This window comes from Scatophagus argus, chromosome 5 (assembly GCF_020382885.2).
Source record: "Scatophagus argus isolate fScaArg1 chromosome 5, fScaArg1.pri, whole genome shotgun sequence".
NCBI lineage: Eukaryota > Metazoa > Chordata > Actinopteri > Scatophagidae > Scatophagus > Scatophagus argus.
The window spans coordinates 26,534,226-26,555,198 of NC_058497.1; the positions used below are offsets into that span (position 1 = coordinate 26,534,226).

At 47.8% G+C, this 20,973-nt stretch overlaps 3 protein-coding genes across 8 annotated transcripts in view; 1 reads left to right on the forward strand and 2 right to left on the reverse strand.

Moving 5' to 3' along the window:
* Nucleotides 1-183: 183 nt before the first annotated feature.
* Nucleotides 184-10,580, reverse strand: zgc:162872 (BAR_ACAPs and ArfGap_ACAP domain-containing protein). 2 transcript variants are annotated; one of them, XM_046390082.1, is made up of 22 exons: nucleotides 10,073-10,580; nucleotides 9,936-9,993; nucleotides 9,389-9,508; nucleotides 9,019-9,072; nucleotides 8,691-8,749; nucleotides 8,409-8,592; nucleotides 8,267-8,311; nucleotides 7,869-7,922; nucleotides 7,707-7,781; nucleotides 7,277-7,380; nucleotides 7,104-7,155; nucleotides 6,220-6,320; nucleotides 5,787-5,898; nucleotides 5,482-5,675; nucleotides 5,103-5,172; nucleotides 4,666-4,760; nucleotides 4,382-4,458; nucleotides 4,151-4,305; nucleotides 3,736-3,845; nucleotides 1,871-1,981; nucleotides 1,562-1,623; nucleotides 184-1,478 (listed from the first exon to the last, which is right to left on the reverse strand). In XM_046390082.1, exons 1-22 carry the CDS (start codon nucleotides 10,123-10,125, stop codon nucleotides 1,342-1,344), a joined length of 2,082 nt encoding a protein of 693 aa, XP_046246038.1. In that variant the 5' UTR covers nucleotides 10,126-10,580; the 3' UTR covers nucleotides 184-1,341. The 2 variants fall into 2 exon arrangements, with proteins under 2 accessions (XP_046246038.1, XP_046246037.1); XM_046390081.1 differs by having other exon boundaries at nucleotides 7,869-7,964; nucleotides 10,073-10,579.
* Nucleotides 10,581-11,209: 629 nt separating this feature from the next.
* On the reverse strand, nucleotides 11,210-15,151 carry LOC124059772 (integrin-linked kinase-associated serine/threonine phosphatase). Of its 5 annotated transcripts, none has more exons than XM_046390094.1 (10): nucleotides 14,850-15,151; nucleotides 14,041-14,187; nucleotides 13,797-13,914; nucleotides 13,602-13,708; nucleotides 12,984-13,077; nucleotides 12,560-12,647; nucleotides 12,342-12,478; nucleotides 12,024-12,143; nucleotides 11,821-11,902; nucleotides 11,210-11,418 (listed from the first exon to the last, which is right to left on the reverse strand). In XM_046390094.1, exons 1-10 carry the CDS (start codon nucleotides 14,890-14,892, stop codon nucleotides 11,278-11,280), a joined length of 1,077 nt encoding a protein of 358 aa, XP_046246050.1. In that variant the 5' UTR covers nucleotides 14,893-15,151; the 3' UTR covers nucleotides 11,210-11,277. The 5 variants fall into 5 exon arrangements, with proteins under 5 accessions (XP_046246050.1, XP_046246049.1, XP_046246051.1 ...); XM_046390093.1 differs by having other exon boundaries at nucleotides 14,032-14,187; XM_046390095.1 differs by lacking the exon at nucleotides 11,821-11,902 and having other exon boundaries at nucleotides 14,032-14,187.
* A 465-nt stretch (nucleotides 15,152-15,616) lies between these two features.
* LOC124059763 (latent-transforming growth factor beta-binding protein 4) overlaps nucleotides 15,617-20,973 on the forward strand; it is a 37,416-nt gene continuing 32,059 nt past the window's right edge. Inside the window, 2 exon segments of the mRNA XM_046390072.1 lie at nucleotides 15,617-15,973; nucleotides 19,729-19,799. Coding sequence (XP_046246028.1) covers nucleotides 15,759-15,973; nucleotides 19,729-19,799 — 286 coding nt within the window. The 5' untranslated portion in view covers nucleotides 15,617-15,758.

Below are 20,973 nucleotides of genomic sequence, written 5' to 3' on the forward strand. Positions count from 1 at the left end.
TTCATTTATAGTCTTAATCTCACAGTTTTTCATAACTGCTCTGAAACAGATGAGCTCTAAATGTAAAGCTGTCAGATAAAAGTAGCGAAGTAGATGTGGCATGAGAGCAAAATACAAATACCTCCAATTAATACCTGTGTGTAGTACTTCAGTGAGTGAAGCAGCTCACGAAGCAGCAGACGGTTAACTTTTACTCAGTGGTTTTATTAAGCAGTAGCATCGTATTGGTAACAGTCTGGAATGAAACATGAACTCGGGACAGAAAAAGGTGAAGAAATGCTGTCAGTGTAAACAGGACGTGATGTTTTAAGTCTGCTGGTCCGCTTTGGTCTTCATTCAGAAATATTTCAACCTCGCACCAAACTGGAACACGTCTGTAGCTGTAAAGCTCGTCCATAAAGTGTCTGAAATCCTTAAGTAACAATCGCTTCAGTCTGTCACATTAAATCCCTTTTTCAACACAAACAACAACAAAACAGCAAAACATGTAGAAAAGTTTTAAAAACATGAAATGTCCCTGGACAAACACACTTGATTTACAAGTCAGAGTGTTGACCAAATACAGACAGGAAGTGACCTCTGACCTGAGCGTCACAACAGCTACTGACCTGAGTTATTCATATTCTAAAATTTGTATACATGATGACATCATCACACCTGTTAACAGGTGACTACCATTGTGTTCACTTCCTGTTCCGTGATCCTCATGGACTGCTAACATGCTAACAACAACTAGCACATTAAGAAGGTAAGCTGTTTACTGTTATCTGTTATTAAAGGAATAGTTCCGCTTTTTAGAAAATACACTTACTGGCTTTGTATGAGTTGGGACACAGTTAGCCTAGCTTAGCATGTAGACTGGCTGTAGAGGGAAACAGCTAGCCTGGCCCTGTCTAAACATAAGCCTGCTGACAGCTCTGAACTTGATTTGTGAGTTAGTAATTAGTGAGTAATTTGTGACTTCTGGACCGCATAGTAACAAAGTTATTTTTCAATATTTACTGATATTTTTAGGACCAAACAAACAAGTTAGTGGAGAAAATAATCTGCAGATGATAACAGAAATAAAAATCAGCTGCATTTCCTCCTCGATCACAGGTCACATTTTCCAACCACAGTAACTGTGAAGTAAATGTGTACTTTTAAACTTAATATAAGAATATACTACACTGTTTAGATGCTATGTATTCAGTACAGTTTTAGACATCAGCTGTTTTAAACGTTAAAGTGACTGGCCAGACGGTTAGCGCAGCTAACTGTAACCCATCAGGTCCTGCAGTCCGACGGCTTCCAGTCTCAGTTTCTGTCATTCTGACATCTTTTCAACACTGCGATGGCTGTTCAACATTTCTCCTTCTCCTCCTCCTGCTCCTCCTCCCCTCCTTGGCGGCTGAACTGCCGTCTGCTTAGCCTCTCAGGGTCGTGTGACGCCATGTCGCTGAAGTCCCGGAAGATGTCCTGAAATGTCTCGTCGTCTCCTGAGGAGTCACAGCAGGTTTGTAATCAGCGAGCTGCTGTTTTTCTATCAGAGTGACACCTCAGAAGGAAAACGTCTACTGACCCACAGCTCCGAAGACGCCCTCTGAATCTCTCATCTCCTCGTTCATCCTCGCCATCCGCAGCCTGAAACATTAGACAAAATGTAGAATATAAAACGTAGAATAATCAGTTCACTAAAATCAGACTTCATTTCAATACGTATGAGAGAACAAAGCTCAAGTTTCTTCTTCAGTCAAGTCTAAATCATTAATTCATCGGCCTGCAGCTTCTCTTTATTCTTTCATCTCCAGTTCTGTTGGACAAAGTGTGATTCCAGCGATGGGAAGAACATAAAATCTATAAATGCAGAAACTGATCAGCGATGACTCACAGTGTGACGATGTCAGCGTGGGCGGTTTCCACGGCGATGGCCAATGGATCCTGTCCTCTCTCGTCCACAGCGTACTGATTGGCTCCTCTCTTCAACAGCAGACACACCTGTCTACAACAGCCAGTGAAGAGGAGCAGGAGATACCCTGGCTTATTTAAACAGGTCAGAGTGTGTGTGGACATGTGTTTCTCATGTTGTGGGGACATGTTCATGTGGTCACCTTAAGGGGACTCACCTTCCTTATGGGGACAAATGTAAAACACGTATTTTTAGGCTGAAGAGTTGGTTTGAGGTCAGTGTGGGATTAGTACAATGTGCAGCGAAATTCTCTTTGTCCCTGCTACCAAATATAGGTAAGTAAGATGAATAAATTTAAACATAAAACAGAAACCTTATTTTAAAAAAAAAAACAATAATAAAATAAAAATGTACAGTATTTACATCTAGTGCAAGATTGTCCCGAGTTGTAGGCAGCGGTGTGGGCCCTGAGCGCCATGCGGACAGTTTTGTCCACCCATGGCTTCTGGTTGGGAAAAGTTCTGATGGTGACTGTTGATGATATGTCTTCCACCATTTTCCCAATACAAATCCCAGTGTTACTTCTCTGACTGTAGGAGATTCCTGCCTCAGCCGTTGTTTATATTTCGGCATGAGAAGGACTGCACTGTGGTCCGAAAGGCCAAACGGAGGCAGAGACTTGGCCTTGTAACCATCCTTGAAAGGAGAGTAACAGTGGTCCAGAGTCCTCTCTCCTCTGGTGGGGCAGTCGATGTGTTGTTTAAACTCCGGTATCACCTTCCTCAGGTTAGCACGGTTAAAGTCCCCGGCCACGATGAGGGCTGCATCAGGCTGGTTAGCTTGATAGGTGGATATAGCCTCATGTAGCTCGGTGAGAGCAGTGTCCGTGTTCGCCTGAGGTGGGATGTAAACAGCGCTGATGATGACCGGAGTAAACGGACGGCACTGGATGGTGAGGAGCTCCAGGTCAGGGGAACATGAGTGTCTGAGAGACAAAACGTTCCTGTTGTCACACCAGTTGGTGTTCACCATCAGACACACACCACCTCCCCTTGATTTAAGAGACTCGCCCGTCCTGTCCTTGCGGTGAACTGAGAAGAACTCCGCTGGTTGAACGGCGTGGTCCGGAGTCAGGGGGGTCAGCCATGTCTCAGTGAGGCAGATGACGTTACAGTCTCGTATATCCCTCTGGAACTTTATTCTGGCCCTGAGTTGATCAAGCTTGTTTTCCAGTGACTGGACTTTGGCGAGTAGGATGCTGGGCAGAGGTGAATGGTGCGCTCTGTGTCTCAGTCTGTTCCTAACGCCGGCTCGTTTCCCTCGCGGCCTCCTCCGTGACCTGCAGCCTGTGTGTCCGTTGTTGTTGTTGTGGTTGTTGTAACCTGCCCATAGGATGTCGACGGGCCAGGTCGGGTCCGGGATTACAGTTTGAATACTGTGTTCCTAAATTAAGTAGGGTCTGTCTGTCGTATGTGTTACGACCTGCTACAGGATGGCTTGACAAGTTCAAAATAACGCTAAAAACGACTATATACAAACAAACGTTGGGAGCAGGTGCAACAGCAGCCGATCTCACCAGCACCATCTTGAAATTTCAGGGTTAGGGTTACTCACCTACCTTATGGGGACAAAATGCCCCCCGTGTCCCCCCAAGTCCCCATGGGGATTAAATTTTAGGGTGAAGACTTGGCTTAAGTTTAGGGAGAGGCAATAATGGTTATGATTATGGTTTGTACGTCTGCAGGAAATGAATGTAAGTCCTATGCAATGTCCCCACTGCGCATGAAATCGTACACTGTGTGTGTGTGTGTGTGTCTGAGAGTGAGTGTGTGAGTGAGTGTGATTACCCGGTGTGACCAGCAGTGGCAGCAGCGTGCAGCGCTCCCTGTCCTCTCAAGTCCCGGTGGTTGACGTTTGCACCATTCAGCAGCAGGAACTCGCAGGCCAACAGCGACCCCTGCAGGCAGTACAGGAAAATACGACCACTGAAAATCTACAGCAAGTACAAGCTGTCTCTCATTCAGTTTCAGTTTCAGTTTCAGTGCTCAGAGTATCACAGATCCTGTTTAGTGCAGAACATCAGACACAGAATGAGACATAAGCTTCCGACACTGCAGATCAATAATGTAAATTTATATCCAGTCCAAGTCAAAGTGATCATTTAAATTGTGCTTGTGTGTGTGCACTGTGTGTGTGTGACAGGTTGAGGTATTGGCGAGCTCCTATAACTCCACATCTCTGTCACGTGTTGCGACTCCTCACCCCGATGGCAGCTCCTATCAGCGCCGTGCGTCCCTCCTCTTCACTGATGCTCCCATTGACCTCCGCCCCCTGCGCCAACGCTGCTGCCATGGCAACCAGGTCTCCCGCCATCGCAGCCCGATAGAGACGCAGCCCGACACTCTCCCTCTCTCCACCTGAAACAGAGTGACGGCGTGATACCTGAGGCCTGTCCGGACAGGAAGAGCTGGACTCCTCCGGGAGGTGACTTACTCGCTCGCTCCGAGCTGCTGCTCCGCACGAATCTCTTCTCCACGTATTTCTCTCTGATCCACGTCTCTTTCTCTGCTCTGAAAGGAAGAAAAAGGAGCTTCGCACCATCACTCTGTTCTCTCCTTCCATTTTCATCTGTAGTTTCTTTATTTATCAGCGGCATCAGCTATTCACTTGGTGCTGACAGACGACGACTGACAGCTGACTGAAAACATGAACTCGGCTTGAAAGAAAATATGACTTTAACTGATGAACATCAGCGCATCAAGCGTGAGTGATTTTACCGCATGCTGTCGGCTCTGGGTTTAACTCGTCCATCCTCTGAACATCGTGCTTCATAGATCCGATTCATGACGTTATTCCCCAGCACACACAGCAGCTGAAGAAGCAGAGCAGTTTGATGTCACTGTAGTGAGAGGATTTAGCCATCGATTTTATCTTTCAGCGTGTGATCAGAGAGTTTTGGGACTGATAAATTCAGTTGAGTTGTATTTGGTATCTCAACACTATCTGACTTCCTGTCCAGGGCTCTCGGGTCGTTGATTCCTCCTGAGAATGTAAATCAGTCACACAGGAGGAAACTGGAATTTGTTGGGAACTATCTTTTGCAGCGGATTAATACACATTTGATACTGCATCACCAGTTTGTGTTGTATTAGTTGGTGCTCAAAGAGCTTAGGTTGAATGAATCAGTGAGTGTGTGTGTGTGTGTGTGTCTTACCTTCAGCTGTTCAGCCTCCCATGAGTCCAGAGTGAGGGATCTCACCTTGGACAGGTGGACTCCCAGGCTCCTGGAAACACGATCATGTCAGGTTATACGAGCACCAAGCCGAGGCGTTCATTATCAGGAGTTATTGGACGACGTGGAGTCGATTGATTCCTGATAACGAACGTCTGGAACTGCTGTTCATATTCAGCTTGTTTTTCATGGCTTTGGTTTGTACCGCAGACAGTCGGCGCATTAATTTAGTTTGACTGGACTACTTAGCAAATGTCCATTCAGTCTTCTAATGAACACGATACACTCGGTGTCATTGGAGGGAAGCAGTGGTTCATGCTGCATGACGCATCAGGTAACGCTGCCAGGTGCGTCAGGTTACCTGTGTATCCCGGAGCACTCGATACACATGGTGACTCCCAGGTTGATGGAGGCCCAGCGAGGCTCCTCCTCCCCACAGTCACAGCACAGGTTGTTCCCGGGGCCCCTGAGGGCCACGGCCAGCGCTGGAGGCCTCTGAGGGGGGGGACCCGTGGAGGAGTCTCCACCACACGGGACAGGGGGGGGCTCTTTAGGCTGCACACAGGAGGGGACGACAGACACAGCTGGTTAGCAAACCGCCAGCCTGCCTCTGCTCCCTCGTTATCCTGATGAACGAAGGGACTGAACGTGTGGGAGCGAACTCACCTGAGTGAGCTGGGCGTCGGCTCGCTCTCTGTAGGCCAGGTCGATGCTGCCCTGCAGAGCGCTGAGCCAGGCCTGCTTCAGCTGCTCCGAGTCCGCCTGCAGAGCACAGCATCTAACACACACACACACGTCAAGTCACGTCACATCTCAAGTGTGCATTTGTTGATATCCTGCGTTGTCTCAGACCCAAACCAGCAGTCAGTTTACAAACTGTGTGATCTTCACAAGAGCACCAAATGTGCATTCATCCGCCACGGAAAATAGTCCCCAAATGCTCAGGTTTCCCTCCTGTTTGTTTGATTAAAACTCCAGTGAGCAGCTGATTCAAACATGAAACATGAGCTTAGAGCTGAGAGCCACAGGCAGGAAGTCAGGCGGACTGACTTGTTGTTGGTTTGAGTCTGGACACGACACTTGGTGACAGCCGTCTTACTTCTGAACAGACAGCAGCTCGAAGCAGAAGCGTCGGTCGATGTTCTCCATCGGTTTGACAGCACACAGTCTGAGATCCTCAAACAGAACCACGTTCTCCTCCTGCGGGACCAACACAACCTCTCAGTGTTTCTCCTGCTCCTCGTTTGCTCCTTCACCAGGCTTGTGTTAGTGCAGTGCTTCTCAAATAGTGGGGTGCGATGCCAGGGGGGGCGCGTGTGACCCTGGGGAACATGCTTTTTTTGCCGTACTAGAATAAAGTGTAATTGCACATCCCCTACAGTAGTTGGCAGTGGCGCTCTCATTGTCAGAGTGTGCGCTGGGAGTATTAGCTCTATGGTGTAGCGGCTTCTTTGCACCGAGCAGGCGATATGAAGTGCAGTAAGCGAACCCTTAAGAGACAACATGAAGACATTTTTAACAGGGATGAAAAGAAAGGCGGAGAGAGATGAAGATAATGAGACAAAAGTAACTCACCCGAAAGCTAAGACGAGGAAATATGACGAAGCATATGTAGCTTGGCTTCACTGTGACAGCAGTGGGAGACGACAGACCGGTGTGTTTACTGTGTCTAAACATGCTGGCAGCGGACAGCATGAAGCCAAATAAATGAAGGCGCCACTTGAAGACATTACATCCCAATCATGCTGATAAGCCGCTGGAGATTTTTCAGCCAAAACGTGCCGAATATTGCCAACAATCATCCCGCTTTGTGAATGCTACTTCAGTAAACCAGCGAGCACTGTTAGCATCATTTATTACATATTATTAAATATTATTACATATTAATATTATTTATAGTCGTGGGGGGCGCAACAGAAAATAATTGAGAAGCACTGTGTTGGTGTAATGTCGGGTGCTTTGATGTGTGACGTGTGCTCGTACCTTGTGTGACTTCCTGTAAATGAGCTGATTGTCTCTGAGGGAAAACCAGCATCTGAAATATTAACATTTAGTTTATCAGAGTTGCAGCAGCAGAATTATGATGTGATGACACACACACACACACACACACACACAAAGTCCTTCAATAGAAACCAGCTGAATCTTGTCTTTACCTCTTCCAGGTTTTGGATTTCTTCCTGGAGCGTTTGAAGAGGTAACCTTGGATGATGTCATCACTGCCAGGACACGGGCTGGCTGTTGGCTCTCCTGAGGCATCCTGAACACACACACACACACACACACACACACACACAAAGTGACTGTTTTAACACTTCGGTTTCCTCAAGCTGCTGGTCGATTTTGTTCTCTATAGACAGAAGCACGCTAGCAGTTTCCCCCGGTTTCCAGTCTTTATGCTAAGCTAAGCTAACCAGCACTTGGATGTGGGGTCTGATCCTCTAACTCTCAAATCTACTGCTTTAACGCTTTATTTTGCATATTGTGTGTCCTCCAGCAACGTCTTAGTGACAGATGTGAGACGAGATGCTGACAGACAGACGAACTATGAGGATAAACAACATGGGACAGGTGAGCAGTCCTTACTCTCTGCTGGACCAGCAGGTGTGTGTTCTCCAGGTCTTTTCTTTTAGCTGCGCAGTCTGCTGATAGCTGAGACAGCTGAGGACAGAAAACACACCGTCATGCCACGTCACACTCATCAGTTTAAGGGACAGTCAGAATTCAGATGAAGAGGAGGGTCAGGACCTGCACTGCCATGGTTTTCATGGTGGGCTCCAGGTCCCGGAGCAGGTCGAAGCCCTGGTGGAAGAAGGTGAACTGAGCGCGGACAAAAGAGAACACCTGACGGCAGACAGGAACACACACATCAGTACTGAGAAAAACATGGCTGACAGTGTGAAGCCTGGAGAACCTGAAGGACCCCCACAGACGTGACCCGAGCCCTGGTGCCACTCGTCAGGTCCACATACGTTATTACTGAGCAATGAACTTTATTGATCCCACAGCAGGGAAATTCACTTGTCATGGCAGCTCACAAGAACAGAACAGAGTGCAGAAAGTGAGCTTATGAGAAAATGAGTCGACAGCTATAAAGCAACTAATAATATTCAGTAAGTCACTGTGTAACAAATGTTTCAACTCACTGAGTTTAGGATGTCGATTCTCTGCTGAGTCTTGAAGGTGTTGAGCTGAAAGAATCAAAACGTGCAGAACGTTTCACAGTCTGATATTCAAACATGGTGAAATAAAAAGTGCTGAGCGTGGCGACGCCGGCTGTGTGTGTACCTGCAGGCAGTAGTCCAGGGCGAAGTGTTGGGAACATTTGCGTGTGGCGAGCAGCAGATGACTCGCCCGTTCGGCGTCTCCTGCTTTGTGGCGCGACACCTGAGCGTTCTTCGCCGCTGCCGTCTCCAGGTCCTCCCCGATGCGAACAAACTCCCTCCTGGTCTCCACCAGCTGGGGCAGGAACCTCAGAGACACACATCATCCCCACCGTCATCTTCATCAGGACGTTTTATGACTTTTATGACACACAATTCATATTCTGTGTGAGTGTGTTGCACCTACTGTGTGCAGAGGTTGTTCAGCTGCTGGCTTATGGCTCTCTGAGTCTGATCAAACAGCATCTGAGGACAGAAGGCAGACGTGTGAATGCTGTACAACTACTGCTTAGAGATGGATTACTGAACCGGCCTACCAGGTTCTGCCTCAGGGGCCCCAAGACATCAGGGGGCCCCTGGACCACAGCCTCTGGTACTGTTAAGTAAGACACAGAGCTTTTCAGACATTTTATCAACTAAAACAATTAGTTGCAGCAGTAAGTCACAGCACTCTTAAACTAATGCAGGGATAGACAGAAAACAGTGTGTGTGTGTGTGTGTGTGTGTGTGCTCACAGTGTGAAAGCCAACCATCTCCTGCAGGCCCTGGTTGAACTGGTTCAGACAGTTCTGAGAGGAAGGAAACAGGAAGTCAGTGAGAAGCCTTTCACAGGAAAACAAAACGCTGAGGCCTTTTCCACTCGGAGAGCTTGATAAGCTGTGACTGCAGACCGTGTGTGTTCCCAGTAACATTCAGGTACTGTTGGGCTTTCATAACTGTGTGACATGTCATGTCACGCTAGCAGCTCTGTCAGTTTTAAGCTTTAGCTCAAAGCTAAATGCTAACAATGACAGGCCTAGCATGTGAATGTTTTATCCATCCAATCACCAAAGAGCTCACAGTTATAGCATTTGTGTTTAGCATTAGCATTCTGAATCCCCGTACGGTGATGATGCTGTCCTTCTCGCGGTACATGGAGAGTTCAGCCAGGCCGGTCAGGAACAGCTGATTGGCTGCATTGTATGCTTGTCCCGCCTCCACCATCTTACCGCACAGCTTCATCACCTGATTGGTCAGACACACAGAATACGGACCAATAAGATGTCTTCACAGGTCAAAAATCTGCTGATGTAGGAACTGGTTCAGCCACTGGGGGCAGCAACGCTACAGTACAGCAGTACACATACAGTAAGTACTACTGCAATGGTAAAAGCATTGTTGGTACTAGTAACAGCAGTAACAGTCATAGTTGTAGTAATCATACTCCTAGACAGTAGCAGTAGTAATTACATCAATAAAGTAGTAGTACAAGAAGTCGTAGCCTTAGTAGTAACAGCTGTAGTACTTTAGTCTAATTCTGTTGCACTGAAACTTGTGATTCTGTAAGTCGCTTTGGATAAAAGCGTCTGCTAAATGAAGTGTAATGTAATGTAGTGGTATTATCGGGAGTAGTGGTAGTATTATCAGTAGTAATAGTACTTAGTACTTGTACCTTGTCCAGTTGTGTCTCTACCACAGAAACATCCGCCTCAAACAGCTCCAGCTTCAGTCTGAACAAAGTCAACAAAACATCATCAACACTTCTGCACATGCGCGGCTTGGAGATGCTGGGTGTGAATGAGCGCTTACCTGAAGTCAGGTGAGTCACTTACACACTCCTCAAAGTCCAGCAGTGAGTCCATGTTATCCGAAAGACAGCGCTTCTTGTGTTATTGTCACTGAGTGGCAGTGTTGATAAAGTTTATCAAACCCTCTTCATACTGATGTTTAGCCTGTTAGCTTAGCAGCGGTACCGGTGTTTCTGCTCTCTGTTGTCTCTTCCATCCAGCTGAGCCGCTCTCACTCTGATGATTCATTTCATACCTCATATTAAACTCCGTCCACAGTTCGGGAAAACCGCCCACGACCTCCTTCCACCAGCAGAATCGATGGTTTCACCTTCGGCGGATCGATCAGGCGCGGTGCACGCTCTCCTGCCTGCTACGCATGCCGCGGCAGTTTGGACAAACGTGTCGATAAAGTCGTGTTTGGGGCGTTTTCAGTGTAACAGCTGTCCGTGCATCCCGTAGCCCGCCGCCGCTGCTGCTGCTGTTGCTAACCGACAGCTTCCGCCAAACATCCGGGTTGGATGGCTCACGTCCAAACCGCAAAGGAATAGCGACACCCTGTGGCCGGGGGTGGTACAGCATGTTAACAATACGCAGCGGTGAACATGACTCCGACCTTTTAATCCCGCTGTAGTAACACTTCAGTGTACAAATACCCCGTTAGAAGGAAAACTCCTGCGTTTAAAATCATCAGTATTATCATGAAGGCTTATACACAATGGCTCGTTTCAGAGTCATACGTGGATTATGGTGACTGATGCATTAATGTGTTTGTCACTTTTATGTTGCGTGGCCCAAACTAAAAAAATCCAAATAAATATGTCCTATAGATGCTTTGTCATGATGTTTGTTCAAGTGCTCAAAACGGGGCTGAAACGTCATGATTGACACCTGACTGCACTGCTCCTGATTGGCTCAGACGGGTGTGTGGGCAGGAGCTTCATACTGCAGCTCCACAGCCCAGTCACTATTGGGTCTACTCCTGGACACTCAGGAATATTTTGGCTTCACCTCTGTCCAGCGAGAGATGCGTCAGCCATCTTTAAATGTGTTTGATTTCAGTGTACAAACAGCAGCCTGACTGCTGACATACACTGAGGGCTGAGGCTGTGACAAAGACACAAACACTCGGACCTCTGAATCACTTCAACAGCAAAGATAAAGAAAAGTTTTTATTTGAAAACAGTCGAGACAAAGACAATTCGCTCCAATCAGACGGATGCGTGTTCAGAAGCCAATAGACACCAGGATCACAGTGACGTTGTCAGCACAGCCCCGCCTCACCGCCTCACCGGCCAGCTGTTGGCAAGCAGCTTCAAATCTCAGCTCCTCCTCGGTCAGCCCCGGCTTCTGCTCCACACTGCCCTCCTGCAGAGGGGGGACGTGGGGTGAGACAGGGGAGGGAGAGGGAGGGCAGTTAGGACCAGCCAGGATAAACACAACAAAGAATATAAACAATGCAGTCACTTTCTGAGAGTTAAAATCAGTGGATTCTTAGTCTTCTCTCTGGGGTCTAATCGTGCTCTGACTTTTGGAACTACAGCTCCCATGATGCTTTGGGGTGTGTAAATAGGAGGACCAACAGCTACAGCCCAAAAGCCCTTAAAGACATAAAAATTAAAAATCCACATTTAAAATCTGACCCCATATTATTTTGGCAGCAAGTCGGTCGGGGAGGTGGAGCAACTGAAATGCTGCTTATTCAAACAGCCTGCACACAACCGCAGGAAGTACGAAAGCTGGAATCGAGTTAAAAGAACAGAGAGGAACCTGCAGGACGCCGAGGACGAATTTCACAGCTTCATCAGCAGAAAACACTTTGAACAAACCGTCACAGGCCAGGATGATGAACCTACAGACAGACGGACGGACAGACAAATCGCTGAGCACAGAACCGCCGGCTGCTGCAGCTTAACAAACAACACGAGAATCCTGACGATGCGGCGAGTCATCGTCTGTGCTTCTGTTCTTGCCTGTCGTTGGCTGTGAGCTGACACCTTCTCAGGTCGGGGGTTGAAATGACTCCACAGCGTTTGTACTGACCGTCCCCGATAGATCGGGACACTTCGAGGACACCCAGCACCCTGCCGTCCCTGAAACGCACACACAAAGAGACGAACAGAAGTCGTCGTGTGGCTTTAAAAGCGGCTGCACAATAAAAGAACAACAAGCCACAATTTAAAAAGAAAACGACACGACAGTGGACATAATGGAGACTCATGTCCTCCCCGATGAGAGCTTCAGATCCTGGAGGGGCTTCTGCCGGACTCTGAGCTGGAGTGTCGGCGTACCTGACGGTGCCTCCTGCTCTCTGGATCCTCATCCTCTCCTCGTAGATGGTCGGATTGTGTTCTTTACTGAGAGCCAGAGTCACGGACCTCCTCTGACCTCGCGCTCCTCCCGCCGCCTCCATCCGACACAGCACGGCCTGCAGACACACAGACGTGTAGCACGAGCACCATGTGGACATGACGTGTTATTGCGGTGATGATGACACAAGTCGCCGTACCCTGCTGTCTCCCAGGTTGGCCACGTACACCATGTCGTCCACCACCAGCACGCAGGTGGCCGTGGAGCCGTCCTTCCACGCTGGTTTCCTGTTCCACAGCGGACGGAGAAGAAACGCCCATCAGTCCCATCAAAACCAGTAAAAGTACAGTAATCATCCACGAGCAGTTAGTCTGAGTCAGCTTTGATGGCCGTAAACAGGAAGTCTAACAGTCAGTTAGACTGCGGGCTACAACTTCAGAGCTGCTTTTTCAGCTTATATTTCTACATGTAATTAAATAAATAAAGCACTGCAGTTATCAGAAGCGTCTGCTCACAAAGAAGATCTGACCGGATGATAGAAAGCAAATGCTTCTCTAACAGAAGCATTTGGGCCTGTGATGGCGTCCTGTCACTCGTTTTGCAGCTTCTCTCTGGGAACTCACTGGCTGGAAGCTTTCTTCAGAAAGTCTTCATCTGTCTGGCGGAAAGTGTCCAGGAGACATTTCTTAATAAGCTTGTCCACATGTTCTGCTTCTCCTGAAAGACACGACATGTTTCAGGAGGCAGCGCCGACCGTCCTTCTCACAAACACTCACACATTTTCAATTAAGACCTTAACGAAGATGATCTTTCATCTCCTTCCGCTGCGGGACGACTGCGCCTTTCAAATCCATCGTATTGACACGCATGTTGTCACGATGTTGATGTGCATCTCCACATGACAAAGCAAAGCAAACATCTAAATATGTAATGTCTAAAGAACTGTGGAGGTGGTCGCTGCCTCTCCTTTCTGTCCGACTCTCGCACAGGAGGAAACATTATGGCCGCCTGCTCCAAATGCCAGGAAAACCGTTTTGCTTGTATGTTTGTTTATTTATTTTTAGAAATTCTGAATTTTATAGTTTAGACAACAGAAGGGAGACAACAAACTGCAACCACAAATACTTATTTTTTCCAGATTTATCCGAACCTGGCGTTTACTAAAATCAAATTCCACCGTTTCATTTGTGAACAGCTTCAGTGCTGTCGATAAATATTCAGACTGTCCCTTTAAAACTCACCGCTCGGGAACTTCTTGGCCAGATTGTGGTGAAGATTCTCTGCGGCGAATCGGGAAGCTCGAGCTCCTCCGTGACCGTCAAACACGGCAAAGTACGAAACGCGAGACCTGCGAGACACACAGGACATGTCAGAGAGACACTCCCCCCCCGGGACGTCCTGTTGGACAGATGCTGACTTCCTGCTGGAGGTCTTACACTTGTCGCGGCAGAGCGGACAGACAGCTGGTCATGTCCTCAAGCAGCACGTGAGCGTCCTGCATCTCGTCCCGCTCGCCACGCCTCGCCGCCACGTAGCCTTTCAGCATGGGGAGACCTGGACCACGACACACATGTCAGTCTTCGCACGCATCGTCTCTACACGTCACATTTCCAACTGCTCTTTGGTGAGAGGAAAAAAGCAAACAAACATTGTGGTGGAAGAGCTGAAAACCTTCTTTACAAACTTTCTTGATCTCCCCCTGCGCCTCCACCACCTCCACCTCTTTGTTGTCACACTCCGCATCTTCTCGTTTTCGTTTTAAACTTTTCTCCTCCTCCTCTTCTTCTTCTTCTTCGGTGGACTGCGGTCGGGCCAGCGAAACCGGAGCTGAGGAAGAATCGCAGCAAACACAGGGCGATGAGCAGAAAATGCAGTCACACAAACCCTCCAACACGCCTCCGTACACCTGCAGCTGCACACACCTGTTCATCAGGTAGCACTCAGCAATGACCACTCAGTCAGGAGGTGAAGGGTGAAGTGAGCCTTCACACCTTCTTACACTGGAAACATAATCCTTACATACTTGTACTTCTACTTGTGTTATTAGTATGTTATTAGTATGTTCTGTGTGGTACTAGTGCCAGCTGGTTGGCAGGTACTTTTTTACGTTATCTTTAATTAGATTCACTTATGTACTCTGGTATGTTTTAGACTTGTCTGTTTTTACACTGCACAAGTATTATTTTACTATGTTCATAATACTTCTGTAGTACATATCAGTGTGTTTCTACTGTAATTCTGCAGTCTTTATCTTAACATGGAAATGCTTAATTAGCACAATCAGCAACACAAATTAAGTAACACCAGTACACACAGAGATAATCTGCTTATTAAGCACATAACGATGCTGGGTTTACTGGTGTCTTCAGCCCATGTCCCCATGTCCCCAACACCAGCACCGACGCTGTCCCATTAAGACCAGCTGGTCCCTGCTGGTTCCGGAGCATTCATCCCCGCTGTCATTAAAATCATAATTCATCACAACTCACCGGTGGTCTGTGTGGGTTCCGGCAGGTCGTCAAAAAGATCCATCCTGCCGTGTTAGCTCCGGTGCTAGCTAACTAGCTAACTATCTTTAGCTGCCGCGTCCGGTTCAGTGTGTGTGTGTGTGTGTCAGCTGACGGGTTAAAGTGTGTGGTTTGCGGGAGCGGGTCAAACTGTTCAGTCAGGCTGCTGTTCAACACCTTCATTTACTCTCAATGCAGAAACGCTGACCGTTAGCGCCAGCATGAAGCCTGACGAGCAGCTTCGCTTTGGCTGCTAGCATCTAGTAAGTTAGCTACAACGTCAGATGGCACTTCCGGTCGCAGCTTTCAAAACAAAAGCCCTGACTAGACCGTAGCAGCCACAGAGATCGATACCAAAGAGTATAGTAACCAATCACTGAAATGTGTGTTTATCTGTCATGTCTTCAGATGTTTATGAGTTGTTAGCAGTTCCACCTAAAGAAACTTCACTGAACCTCACTGACCAACTACAATCTTAAAATAATGATAAGACTCAAGTTTGATTTTGAATTCAGCACTTTTACTCATAAGTACTTGGAGTATTTTTAGACTGTAGTGCTCCTACATTTACAGAAGTACTTCCTTCACCACTGCGATTCAGTCAAATAAAAAGTTTGATGATGTAGTGGAGTTTGGGCTCCTCCTGGGTTCGTATTGGCTAGTCACATGCTGTCAGCCAATGGGAGGCGAGAAGCCCCTATTCTTGGTTCCCATTGGCTGACAGCAGAATAAAGCCAGAGTCCGGGCCTCATGAAGAGTCAGTCGCCTCAGGTGTCCGACAGTAGCTGCGGACCTGAAACTCACGCGATAAATCTTCCACTCTTTTAACTTTGTCGTACAAACTTCCCGGAAATATTTTTTCCAAGTTTCTATTCGCGCTCTAAAGCCAACATGCGGCTCTGTCTCTGGTGCGTCTGGACGAGCTGGATTTTAGCTCTTCACCCCGTAGCTCAGCATCCTCCTGAGCGGGAGGAGGGAGGTTTGCAGCCCGGCTGGAGGAAACGGAGCACCGGCGCCCCCACACCGCCGAGGCTGGACGCCCGGAAGCCGGCGGCAGTGAGGGGAGCCGGGGAGAAGCTGGGCGGCAGGAGGGCAGCTGTGAACGGGTGAGAAACACAGTGTGAGTTCATAGCAGAGTTCAGTCAGAGACAGGAAGCTGCTGCAGACCACTTTAACACCTGTACTCACACACTCAGGACAGGAGGACCTGACCTTTAGTTTTTGTCAAATCAAAGAGCCTCAAACACAACCAGACCCCACGTTCCCCTCAGTCCAGTCTGAAATGTGAAGCTCACCTGCTTCTTATATCAACACAACTTATTAATCAGTAATTATAAAACAGGAACTTGAAGAACAGCTGTAAAGTAGCATTGTTTATCAGTGATGCTACAAGCAGGTGAAGTTCAGCAGACCAGTTCTCAGTGAAGTACTGTATATTCATATTTATACACACACAGGTGGACAGCATGGCAGTAGTCTGGACAGATGTGCTCACACCTGAGCAGCAGATGTCCCTTAGGTGTTGCTCTTCTTTACCTGCTGGATCTGCAGCTGTGTGGAGGTGAAGGTGATGCGGGTGCACACTGGTCTGGGACTCGAGGGACTTCGAGCCCGCATTGAGGGTACAGTGAAATCACACTTCTGTGAGCATTCACTGCGTTTGCACTTCCAGGTGATGGAGGCGTGCGTTTCCTGTTTCACCTGTTCAGCTTTGGCTGAGGTGGGCTCTCTGACGTGGCAGCCGTCACCCCCTGATGTGATGCGTGCGAATTGTTCAAAGCAGGTGCGGTGATGACAGTCCAGCCTCACACACGGAGGGGCGTCAGGAACAACAATGGCGCCGCAGCTGACGGTTTCCTCTTGTGTGGTGCATCGTAGTGGACGTTGAGCAACACGCCCTTACTTTCATGATGTGTGAGTGATGCTGACCAATAGGAGCTGAGAGTCTTGTGCGACGCAGAGACGGTTCAGACCAAAGGTCCTGAGTCCTGAGCCCCACATGAGGCTGCGTTCACACCGGAAAAACCAGCTCTGATTTTAAACACTGCAGGTTGTCGGTGATCAGACTGAACACCTGAAGGTGATCTGTTCACATCCAGCTGTTCTGTGCTCTGTAACGAATCCAGGCTGAGCGTGTGTGACCATAAAGCATCCGACCAATCAGCTTCTGTCAGGTGTGTCGGACTGCAGACGGACTCAGGAATGTGTGAAATTCTGTGTGTGTGTTTATCACCAGCTTCAAGTGCAAGTCTGACTGACAGTCAAGTGATGGATGCAAAGTCAACACACACACTAAAACACACACACACACTAAAACACATTAATCCTAAACTCTGTGAACTGACTGACTGAGCTTATAAACTGTGTGTGTGTGTGTGTGTGTGTGTGTGTAAGCTGTTGGTTTGTATGAGTGTGTGAAAAGGTGAAAGAGTTCTGTTTAACTGTTGGTGTTTACAGACTGAGTTCCACCTTCATCGTCTTCCCGCTTCATGGACTTCACTGACCTGATCAGTCGATCAATCAGTGACTTCTTCTCTCAGATTTGTGGGAGCGACGGGCCGAGACGCAAAGACGTTCAGTTTACTGAGAGAGAAACACAAAGTGAAGAGGCGGGGACCTGAAGCGGTTTGTCAGAATGGCTCATTGATTTTCTGTCAGTCCGATCGCTCGATTGATCCGTTCAGCTCAGTGTCATGTGAATCTGAGGGCAGCTTTGGTGTGGCTGAGGTGAGACTTCCTGTGCGAGCTTCTGTTTTCGGGCTGCGGAGGAACAAACCACAGGAGCCACCGGGCGAGCGAGCGACCCTGCAGGAAGAAGACGAAGGCCGGAGGTCGAGGCCGTGGGCGAACACAGAACACACGCTGTTACCGCCACGCTCTTATGTTTCCTCGCCGCCACAGGAACAAGAGACTTTCTGTGAGCATCAAAAGCCCTGCTGGAATGTGACACAGTACAGACTGGAGGTACTCGTACTTTACTCGAGTATTTCTATTTTATGTTGCATTGGGCTTTTTACCGCACTACATTTATCTGACAGTTTGTACACAGTCCATTAATCAATAACTGATCAGCTGTATTGATGATGTTCAGTGATTTTCCTGTAAAAACGTGTGCTGGCTGTGAAGAGTTGCAGCTTTTCCTCTGTGTGTGTGTGTGTGTGTGTGTGTGTGTGTGTGTGTGTGGTGATGTTGAGCCTGGGACTGAAGGACTGAGTACTTTAAAGTACATTTCCCTCGTTGTACTCACATACTTTTCCTTAACTAAGCTGTGGTCTCCACTTCGTCAGTCGATTGATTGATTGATTGATTGATTGGTTTGGCAGACTGATGTTTTTCAGTGAATAAATAAAAAGAGCAGTCGCTGTTGGCTGGTTTAAAGATGGCAGGTTTGTGCAGGATGTCACATGACTGACGCTTCCTGACCAATCGGTGATCTGCAGTGCGTTCACGTCACCTGTTAGCATCGGCTCAGCTCTCTGGACCCCTGAAGAGCCGCTGTCACCTGAGCAGCAGCTAACGGGGACCCGAATCGGTAAAGAGCTAAAGACATCCACCATGGAACGAGAACCGGAACAGAGGATCTGTGCTGCGTAGGAACTGAAGACGCACAGGCTAGCTTTGCTAATGCTGATGCTAATGCTAATGCTAATGCTGATGCTGATGCTAATGCTGGCCAGACTCATGACCTCAGCTCTCTGTAGACACTCATGTCTGACTTGGACTGAGACCTGACCAGACTGTCTGTGTGTAGGTTCAGTGCTGTGTGTGTGTGTGTGTGTGTGTGTTCTCTGTATGGACACACACATGCAGGTCTGGGTGTGTGTGTTGCTGTGTGAAGTGGGGCCTCCTGCGCTGCTACAATACAAGCAGCACACTGTGAGTAATGATTAAATCCTCTGCGGAGAGGTTGTGTCCACACGGCTTCGTCTCTCCATCCTGTGCTCGCCGTTCGCTCGTCACATGTGAACCTGACGTGGCGTCCGCTCGCTGAATCCTCTCGGACCAGGACCGTGCTGTCGAAACGAACACGTATCGCCTCTGGGATGCACACTCAGAGTGTGAAGTGTGAAGTGACATGAAATGGATGTGCTCGAAATGCGTACTTAAGTACAGTAGTAGCTGGCAGTGTGTTGTGTTGTACTGCTGAAACTTTCTAAAATTACAAATAAGGTTCATTGATTAGCTTCCACTTTTAAAACAAGGTGAAACCTCAAACAAGCTGCACTTCACACACACACACACACACACACACACACTTCCTTCACACACAGCTGTGAGGTCACTTTGATGTCTGACCCAATGTTGATCTGTTAATTGACTCCTTTTCCCAGAAGGCCTTTGGGCTAACAGTCAGCTGCAAACACGCAGTTTAAGAGGAAGTATTAGCAGCCAACTATATTGAAAGTATTGAAGTAAAAGTACTTGTTAGGCAGCAGAATGACTCTCGAAAAAGATTCTTTGTATTTTTATGTTGATGTTTCTGACGGCCTCTTGGAATTTCCTGCACTGTGTCACCCGGTTGCTAGCCTGCTAACCTGTTAGCGTGGGCAGTCTGATGGTGAACACAATTTACTTTTCAGATGAATTCATTTATTTAATGCCCTCTGATTTCTGTTTCCAAACCTAACCAACCTTCAGAAGTCTCAGACTGGACTTCAGACGGGACTGTGGCTCGGCAGGTAACGCACGTCGTCCAGGGGGCTCTGGGTTATCGGTTCGATCCCGCCCGCCTCCTGGCCTCGTGTCAAAGTGTCCGAGTGCATTAATTCCTCCTGATGTTCAGAGATTGTGGATACCTGAAGCATCACGTCCCTCATCATCACAGCCTTGTCTCCCTCTCCGTCTGTCTCTGTCTCTGCAGTCCTCATGTCTGTGGACGTCGCTGTTGTGTCGGATGGACTTTGTCGCCTAAAACCAGACGATGCATCAAACGTGAGTACACACTGAGGTCACCATTTGTTGTCCCACTTTGGGGAATCAAAATGGCTCCGACACCTGAGACGTGAAGGTGACTGCCTGATTGGTTGCTAAGTGCATTTACTAAAGTACTACAGCCAAGTATAATGCTGAAGATCAGCTGTTTTTTCTGCTTGTACTGCACTACATCTCACATATTGTACAGTACTTTTTACTGCACTACTACTTCATTTCTGTGAAGATCCAGATTGGTTACACAAAAAATAATCAATAAATAATTTCTGATTATTGACAGAACAAAATGTTTTACTGACGACAGCAGTTTTCTATTGAACCTCTGCAGCAGGAGGACGTTAAAGTGTTTTACACCAGTTAAGACTGATCATAACACTGCGCAGTTCGGCCTGATCGTCTGTAGTTTCATCTGCGTTCACTGTCAACCGCCATGTTGTCGTAAAACACTTTAACGTCCTCCTGCTGCCGGCCTTCAGTAAAACTCACCTGGACTGTGGGAACATCAGCTCCCATCTGTGTGCTCTTCTCCTCTGAATGAAAAGGCTGCGTTGGCCACATGGTATTTCTGCATATTTTACATCAACGGAGAAATGAACACTTGTATCAGAGTGATAAGAAGTGCCAACCTTCACTGTCTGCCCATCCTGGGTTCAGCATGGAAATGTGCTGTATGGACCTGCTAACCAGTCCACCTTCCATCCAGTTTGGATATCATTTATCCGTCAGAGTCGGGGGGAGGCCGGAGCCCATCCCATCCGACTGCAGGGCAGACACACAAAGGCAGACAACCACACACACACACACACACACACACACACACACCCACCTAAACCTAATTAAGCTAATGTGCATGTTTGGTGACTGCACAGAAGCGCTCGAGCTGGGATTCGAACCCGTAAGCCTCTTGCTGTGAGGTGACAGTGCTAACGTGCACCACCATGAGCATCAAGAGACCTAAAGTACGTGAAGTACCTGAAGTGGTCGTTACACAGGAAGGCTCAGTTCAGTATAAAACATGTAGCTGGATCATAACATCTGATGCATTAAAGCGTTTGTCACTTTGATGTTGCAGCTGGTAAACGTGACGCTGACTTTGATGACTTTACATGATCATTTATTTGATTATATTTTGTATTAATAATTTACCTCTGAAAGTAACAACTACTTGAAGTTA

Coding starts and splice junctions, on each gene's coding strand:
- zgc:162872 (XM_046390081.1), bottom strand. CDS start 10,125: ATGGACTCACTGCTGGACTTTGAGGAGTGTGTAAGTGACTCACCTGAC. Junction 8,593..8,690: donor CTGAACAACCTCTGCACACA/GTAGGTGCAACA, acceptor TGTGTCTCTGAG/GTTCCTGCCCCAGCTGGTGG. Junction 1,982..3,735: donor GCCACTGCTGGTCACACCGG/GTAATCACACTC, acceptor TGGCTGTTGTAG/ACAGGTGTGTCTGCTGTTGA.
- LOC124059772 (XM_046390093.1), bottom strand. CDS start 14,892: ATGGATCTTTTTGACGACCTGCCGGAACCCACACAGACCACCG. Junction 14,188..14,849: donor GGAACCCACACAGACCACCG/GTGAGTTGTGAT, acceptor ATTCTTCCTCAG/CTCCGGTTTCGCTGGCCCGA. Junction 12,144..12,341: donor AGAGCAGGAGGCACCGTCAG/GTACGCCGACAC, acceptor TGTGCGTTTCAG/GGACGGCAGGGTGCTGGGTG.